This window comes from Amblyomma maculatum, chromosome 11, assembly GCF_055883805.1.
Source record: "Amblyomma maculatum isolate TAMU_Amacu chromosome 11, ASM5588380v1, whole genome shotgun sequence".
In the NCBI taxonomy this organism is placed as follows: Eukaryota; Metazoa; Arthropoda; class Arachnida; order Ixodida; family Ixodidae; genus Amblyomma; species Amblyomma maculatum.
This window is the reverse complement of record NC_139354.1, coordinates 9,052,879-9,060,402: the sequence shown is the minus strand read 5'-3', so window position 1 is coordinate 9,060,402 and position 7,524 is coordinate 9,052,879. Positions and strand designations below refer to the sequence as shown.

The following is a 7,524-nucleotide window of genomic DNA, read 5'->3' as shown; positions in this document are numbered from 1 at the left end:
CCGTAGTGGAGGACTCTGGAAATTTCGACCACCTGGGGTTCTTTAACGTGCACTGACATCGCACAGCACACGGGCGCATTGCTTTTCGCCTCCATCGGAAAGCGGCTGCCGAGGCCGGGATTCGATCCCGCGTCCTTGGGAACAGTGGTCAAGCGCCGTAACCACTGCGCCACCCCGGCGGGGTCATTTCGTTTCTGTTCAATTTTTTTGCGAACAGATATTGTGTCAGGGCGTGTCTCCTCGCGATCGGAACAGCCTAGCAGACGACGCTCTACCTTCGTGTGCGTGCACGAACTCTAGCCATGTTGCACGCTTATTGGCATTATAAGGCGCTGACCAGCAGTTTGGCCGACGTTCGAGCTATATTATTAAAAATCAGGACGACTGTACCTCACCTCCACCCAAGTGAGAAATTTTACATGAGAAACCTGTGCTGAATCCATTTTTCTTTTACGAGAAAAGTCCGAGAAATATATGGTTCAAATGGCATTGCCCTCCCCGTCACTGTCCAGACTGAGAAGGTTCAGAAATGGATCGATGAATGTTCCCTTCACTTGATATGGAGAGGTGGTTAGACACATTTTGAGCCATATTGAACCTTTGACCAGTAATGGCACCATTAGAAGTTTTGATAAAACATAAAGGGGGGGAAGATGACATCATCAGCTATGTTTGATTTCAACACAGGATTACAGAGCTCATAGGCCCTCATACGACACGTGAAAGATTGTGTCAAGATTCCTTCAAGCAGTTTTTTGTCAATGCTGAACTGTTATCCTACCCAATTACAAGACAGTCAAAATGTACAGCCGTGGACAAAAGTGGTATACTCCACGCGAACCGCAACGATTGCATTTTTTCAGTATAAAAAAATGTGCCACACAAAATTGCTTGGATAATATGGAAAGTATATCAAGGAGGGTACGTTATGCATATCTCGGAAATAACTGCTTCCCTGTCTGGCGGGCAGATTTCTCGGAAGGCGTGGAGTATACCACTTTTGTCCACGGGGGTACATAATCCTTTCAAAATAAAGCCTAGCCATAATACATGACATAGCATAAAAAAACACCCAGTCTTCATCAGGCACATACCGCAGATACATCCAATTAATGATCTGTCAACAGCACTAAGGAAACAGTTGATTAAGACATGGAGCCAATTCAAAGGAAAATTGAGGACGAACTAAAGCTGGCCTGAATCATTTGACTACAATGCTCTAAAGGAACGGCTACAGTCGCAGCAAAGGCAGCTTTAACCAGCTAGAAAGGAGCAAAAACTGAAATACAGATGTCATCACTCCGGGTTGCTTTCGCAAGCAAGCTGCAATGGTGTTCCAGGTGTTTTTTTTTCTTTTTCTTTGTTTGTTTCTGGACTTCAAAGTGAGACCATCTGAACGTTCACATCTACCCAGCAATAACAAAGTTCCCATGCTTTTGATCTTGCTGTCAGAGTCACAAGTTTGAATTAAGTGATGAGGGATATAAAAATATTCGATTTTCATGTCCGAAATTTTCAATAATAACTATGTTCTCTCTACTGCACCAAGGAAAGGCAAATAACTAAATTTCTTTTTAAGAGCAATAAGTGGAAGCAGCTGCCTTCAGAGCCTTCGATAAAATAATTTCTCCCCTTCTATAGTCGTACTGATGACACACCCTAACCAAAACGAGTAACACATGACAACACATTTCCTTCTAGAGTGAAATATATGTATCTTTCTCAGGTGGCACATGATAAAACAACCTTCTTTTTCTCTTCTATCACCAGACAGGTGGCTTTCTGGGTATGTCAGCTTCAAACCCAGGTGCAAGGTTGAAGTACAAGCGAGGGCCAGTTCAATAGCAACGCGTCGTTTTCCTGTTGTGCTTGAGCAGGATTAAATGATCATTATTAACCGTTCTGCTTTGTGCAGCTATATCAACAGGTCAACATATCCTAGAACGTTTGAAAGTTCAAATCTGTTAAGTGCAACATAAATGTGAGTGGCCAATTTCCTTAGCCCTTTAACCGCCAACCCCGAGCTGTACTCGTCATGGCAGATCGTACCAAAATCGCCAATGACGAGTTACACTCGTCCGGCCCGATATTGTGGTGCTGCCATCTTGAAAGACGAGTTACGGTCGTTAATTGCATTGGTTGCGATTTTGAACACTAGAGGGAGATAGTCGACCATAAAAAACGCATTTTGTGCTTTTGGCACCTAATTGAAGGCTCAAAAGAGTCAGTTCACAACGCGCATGCACTGTGGGAAAGCGACCCTCGTAAACAGCCTTTTGTTTTTAACTTTCAGTGTTAATTTTAACCACAAACCATCAAAGCAATATATTTTCAGAACCATAATTACATGGAGAAAATTATGGTCATTAAAAAAAATTGCCGATTTCGGTACGTTTTTCTAAAAATAAATTGGTGGTTAAAGGGTTAATGTGAAATGAATCAATGCATCAATGCAAATGATTATGCTGCACAGAAGAGCAACGTCAACATGCTGAAGATGCCTATAAAAATCATCCCAGCTGAAATTACACTGCTCTGCTTCTGTTAATTTTCTTGATTCAGCTTTAGTCAAGCTTGACAGGAATGTGGGCTTGACAGGAATGGGGGAGCACTGGGCAAAAACTCCTTTTATTAAAGCAAAGAACACTAACTTCTCCCCTCTCTAAATAAATTTTAACAGCGGTCCCCTTCCTGTAATCGCCCCTCTAAAAGCTGTCCATAAATCTGGCCCTTAAAATAAATATGCTTTCCTCAGCTCCTCGCAGAAATAGCCTAGTTTTATTGCATAGTTTGTGTAAATGTACAGTTACACATGCAAGATTAATATATAACGTATAATTTATGCCACCACTACAACTGGGCTACAAGCAAGTGCCAAAGCCACCTGTCTAGCTACCAATGCTCGCCTTCAAGAGAAGGAAAACCAAAGGAACACAGCAGTATTGCAATTGGCGAAGCAGAGGAACTACAAGCAGAGCAGAACACAGGCTAAGATATCAGCCAACAAAACAAGCCCAACGTTATCTACAGCTATTGCCTGCAAGCACACCTCCTGATAAGAAGCCATCTGAGCAAGTTACTACACACTAGGAGGAACACTCAATTCCAATTTCACATTTAAAGGAAAAAACAAAAGTCCTGCAACACATCACAACTGTCAGATGCTTGGTGCTACATAAGTGGTGGGAAAAAAAAAAAAAGAAAAACGGTTTGGTCAATGCATTTTCAGGTGCCGCCAGAATGTTTGTATAAAAGTATGACATGCATCAGCAAAATTGAGTTATGCTTACGGCTTTGTCAAGGTCTGATTTCATTCTCATTTCCACACATTGCAGTTATATATGATGTGCTGGTCTTGTAACAAAGACATACACAGCCATGCTAAATAGGCAGACAAGGAATGACCTTCTCGTACAGACTGAAAAGGATGAAAAAGTTTCGCTCGTAAAATGGTTCTAGGTGAGAACATCAGCACAAATCAAGCAACACTGAGCTGCCAACAACAGAGCACACTGCAAACAGCCACAATGACAAAGCTATCGGTTCCTGGGTCTCCCAAAAGACTTGGTGTACCCATATGTTCTGCGTGCTCAATCCAAATTGAAACCATGGAAGGCTAGGGACATTCATCATGAATGCAATGTGTTCGACCCCTGTGACTCTTTGCGTCTCAAAACGACAAGCTGCATATACAGTACACTTTCTAAGCTTTCGTCCTTGGCTGAGAGTATTTTCTGACCTGTGTTGTGGGCCAGTCACACGCTGATGAGAGGGCTTTTAGGGGAAAGAAGTGAATTAAAGTTACAACTACACACAGCTGTGTACATGAGCTTTAAAGTGGCGACCATCTGTGCCTGGGAATGCGTAATCTTTTACAGGGAGCCTCTGCAATTTTGGAAATTCCGAACACCCAGGCACACAGCCCACCAACAGACCTGCACGGTAGAGATCCGTGTCCACCATTGTGTGGTTCTTGGGTCGTACCACAATGCATGGGCAAAACCACTTTTCTGTTTTAAGGAAGAAAAAACTGCGTGGAGCTGTCAGATAGGCAAATATTACAGCAGAAGACAGCTTGATGGCAAAGGTGATGAAGAGGAAAGTGTGGATGCTCAAAGACATGCCTCAGTCAATGCGTGCCCCCTGGTGTTGAAGCACTGCATGAAGCTTCTCACTCTTTTGACCTTGACGGAGGTGACGTGCAGACTGATGATATTGCATTTACCATAGTTCAATAGAGCACTGATGCTGTCGCTGCCTTCTTCAAAGTTCAGCGAGGAGGTTTCTTCTTTTTTTTTTTTTTCAATGTACAGGACATGACAACCACTGCATCTGCCCAAAGGAAGCAACAGCTTCATGAAAGCTGCCGTGCAGTTTTAAAAACCATTTGGAACCACACGTCAGTAGACGAGTTGCTTACCACCCCCAACACTTTTGCCGTGCTTGCGTGGAAGCGCAAACTGTTTAGTCCGGCACAAGATCACCTTCGTGTCCTCGGTGTGCATGACGCGCCACTGGACTTTCACGAAATCCGAACACTCACCTTCTTCTTCCTCATTCCAGTCGTAAACATCGAACGAGGACGAACCACCTCCGCCGCTCTTGGCCGCCTTTGGCGTCCGTGGAGTGTGCACCGGGGTTGGAGGACTCATCAGTGAGGAGCTCTGTTTGCGTGCCGGCGTGAACTTCAACTTCAGTCCGACACCTCGCCGCGTCCGCTCTACGGTCCATCGGTTGGGGTTGCTCTCAGACATGCCATTACTGGTTGCATCTTCATCGTCACGGCTATGCCGTCTTCGTGCCGCTGTCTGCTTTGAAGCTGATAACGACGGTGCCTCGGACGGAGTATGTGCAGTCAGCTCAAGTGGCGATGAAGATGAGTTCTCCATGGACGGCTGTTGTTGACACCTCGTGTTTTCTGCTACCATGGATGCTGGTTCCGAGTACGGCCACGCTGGATACTGCTGCTGATGCTGTTCCGGCTGAGGTACTAAGGACGTAGGAGCAGCTGCATTCTCTGCTGCCTTTTCCAAGTTCTCCTTGTGACTTTCAATGCCCCGTGAGCCACCACTTCTTCTCTGGTTGTTCTCATCTTCAGCCTCGTCGCAGATGCTGTGAAGGAGGTTCTGCAAGCCAAACGTGAAGTCTGGCTGTGGGAGCTCACTTGTAAACATGGCGTCCTGCTGTGGGGGGTCAAGAAAACTGAGGTTTTCAAGCGGCAGGTGGTGGGAACTGGACACAGGCACCCCCTGGGAGTGGTGCGACAGGTGTGGTGGGGGAGGAGGCATAGCTGCTGCTTGACCGCCGCTGGGATCCATCTTGGCACCTCCTCCTGCCATCCAGCAAGACTGTGGCTCCTCAGTCTTGTCTGGAAGGTATGGTGGATGGGGAATTAATGGTGGAGGTGGCGGACCCTGATGGTGGTGGTGGACATATTCTCGTGGGAAGCTCTGGCCACAGATCTCTGTCAGCTGGCTTGTTCGTGAAAAGTCCAGAGGAACTGCCGCACTGGCCTCACCAACACCGGAAAGCAGTCCTGAATGATGCACAGTACTTGGTGGTGAGTCGTCTTGTGGTTCCTGCTTTACCATCACTTGAGTGGGGTCAAAGCTTGGCCGTGTTGGGAACGGCACAGGCGGTGGCCGATGGTAGGCAGCAGCGGATGCCTGCATACCTGCTGCATTCAGCATGGCAAAGTGGTATGCTGAAGGATGCATGTCGCTCAATGCCTTGTCCACAGCATGGTCGCCATTGACCACAAAATCGTCCAAGGTTGGGAAACAGTCAATAAGCTCCTTAACACACTCGAAGTTGTCCTCGCGCAGCGCAAACTCGCGATGATGCGCCCCGTCCGGCCCTATGTGCTGCTGGAGGTTGAAGAAGTATGCGTTGCAACACTCACAGTACTGGTGCTTGGCTGGTGGCGCCGCGGCGGCAGGTGTTGTCCCCTGTTGCGGTTTGTCAGCCGCCGGTGCAGTGAGAGCGGGCTCTTTTTCGGAAACTTCCGAATCCGAGGACGAACCTTTGTCGGACTTCTTGAGTTGCACGTACCGCTCCTGGACCGCGGGATCGTCAAACGGGCTCGACGGGTACAGAGGATTGACGTAGAGCGTGGGGTCCGACTTGAACACTTTGTACACGGGTTTGAACTGCTGCTCAACGTCCTCGACCTTGATCAACGGTCGCGGCAGACGCGAAGACTTTCGCTTGCGCGACGACGGGGGCTCCGATGCCGGAGCAGGCTGGATGTTGAGGTGCACTTCAACCCAGCGCAAGAATTGGCTAATGTTCCACAGCCGAATGCGCGCCTCTCTCACCCTGTCGATCACGCAATCTTCGGCGGCTCCGCCTTCAGTGGACTTGTGCGCGCGGCTCAAGATCAGCTGGCCACGGGTCAGCGGCTCGCCGAGGGGCTTGTGCGGTGCCGCTACCTTGGTCGGATCCTGGTCGGTCACCACGAAGCTGACCGCCTCGTCGAGAAACTTGGACACCCGGCCTCCCAGCACCTGAATGTTGCGCAGGAGCTCAGATTCATCAAGTTTGAGCCGCTTGATCCAGATAAAGAGCGTGGAGCCCAGCAACGGCTTCTGCTGGTCCCGGTCCGAGTTGAGCGATCGCCAAGAGGTCCACTGTATGCCGTCCCAGACCCAGCCGTAGTCGCCTACTTTGAACGTCATTTTGCGGATCGCGCCGCAGCTCCGTGCTCCATTGGGACCCGCGGGGGCTCGGTTCGAAGGACGAACCTCTTGGGCGAGCTGCCACGGGCGTGCTTTCTTCACCAGTGCCACAGGCTGAGCCCGCCGAGCATCCCAGGCGACGACGCGCTCCCGCTCGACAGCTCGCGTCGCTGGCGGGCGCACATCACGACCTGCTGCTACTGCCGCTGCAGCGACGTACTGACGGGTGCGATTTTTAAGCTCCGGACGGCCACTCGGGCAGGTTCAAACGGCACTGCTTCATGATCTGGACCAGGTTTTCTCTGATCGAGGCGACGGGACAGGCAAGGAATACCAGCCGAGGGTGCGAATAAATCATTTTTTCGCCTTCCCTTCTTTTTCTTGTTTTGTTGATTATCCCTTTTGGAGCGCTCTCGCTACTACGGACTCTGAAACACAAGCGGGTAGCGGAGAGAGAGCTCAAATGTCTCCCGCCGACGCCAAATAACGCTGCTGGCCTGCGGTGCTGCAGATCGGGCGCATCTGTGGGGTCCGCTGTGAACAGAAAACACTTGCCTCGTCGAAGATATCGCGTCCAGCGACGACGTTTTCACGAAAAATTTTAGCCACCAAGCGATTAATGTAGAGGGGAGGGGAAGGCCTGAGAAGCCCTGATACGAAACCTGACAGATTCTGCGATGTACGAGTAGTAGCGAAGCGCGCTCGGAGAGTTGCGCGCTGCGGTAATTAAAAACGTAATTTAGCGCTCCGACATTTTAGCGGTAACAGCCCATGCAGAGAAAATGTGGGCGACATTTCAAAACATTATGCCAGCGCTGCTGCAAATCGACGGCTGTTTCTTTTGACG

The 7,524-nt window shown here is 48.8% G+C and overlaps 1 protein-coding gene across 1 annotated transcript; it reads right to left on the bottom strand.

The window, feature by feature from the left end:
- Positions 1-3,187: 3,187 nt before the first annotated feature.
- Positions 3,188-7,519, bottom strand: LOC146172806 (uncharacterized). The gene has a single exon (XM_084584975.1). The coding sequence runs from the start codon at positions 6,675-6,677 to the stop codon at positions 4,401-4,403; it is 2,277 nt and encodes a 758-aa protein (XP_084441101.1). The 5' UTR covers positions 6,678-7,519; the 3' UTR covers positions 3,188-4,400.
- Positions 7,520-7,524: the final 5 nt, after the last annotated feature.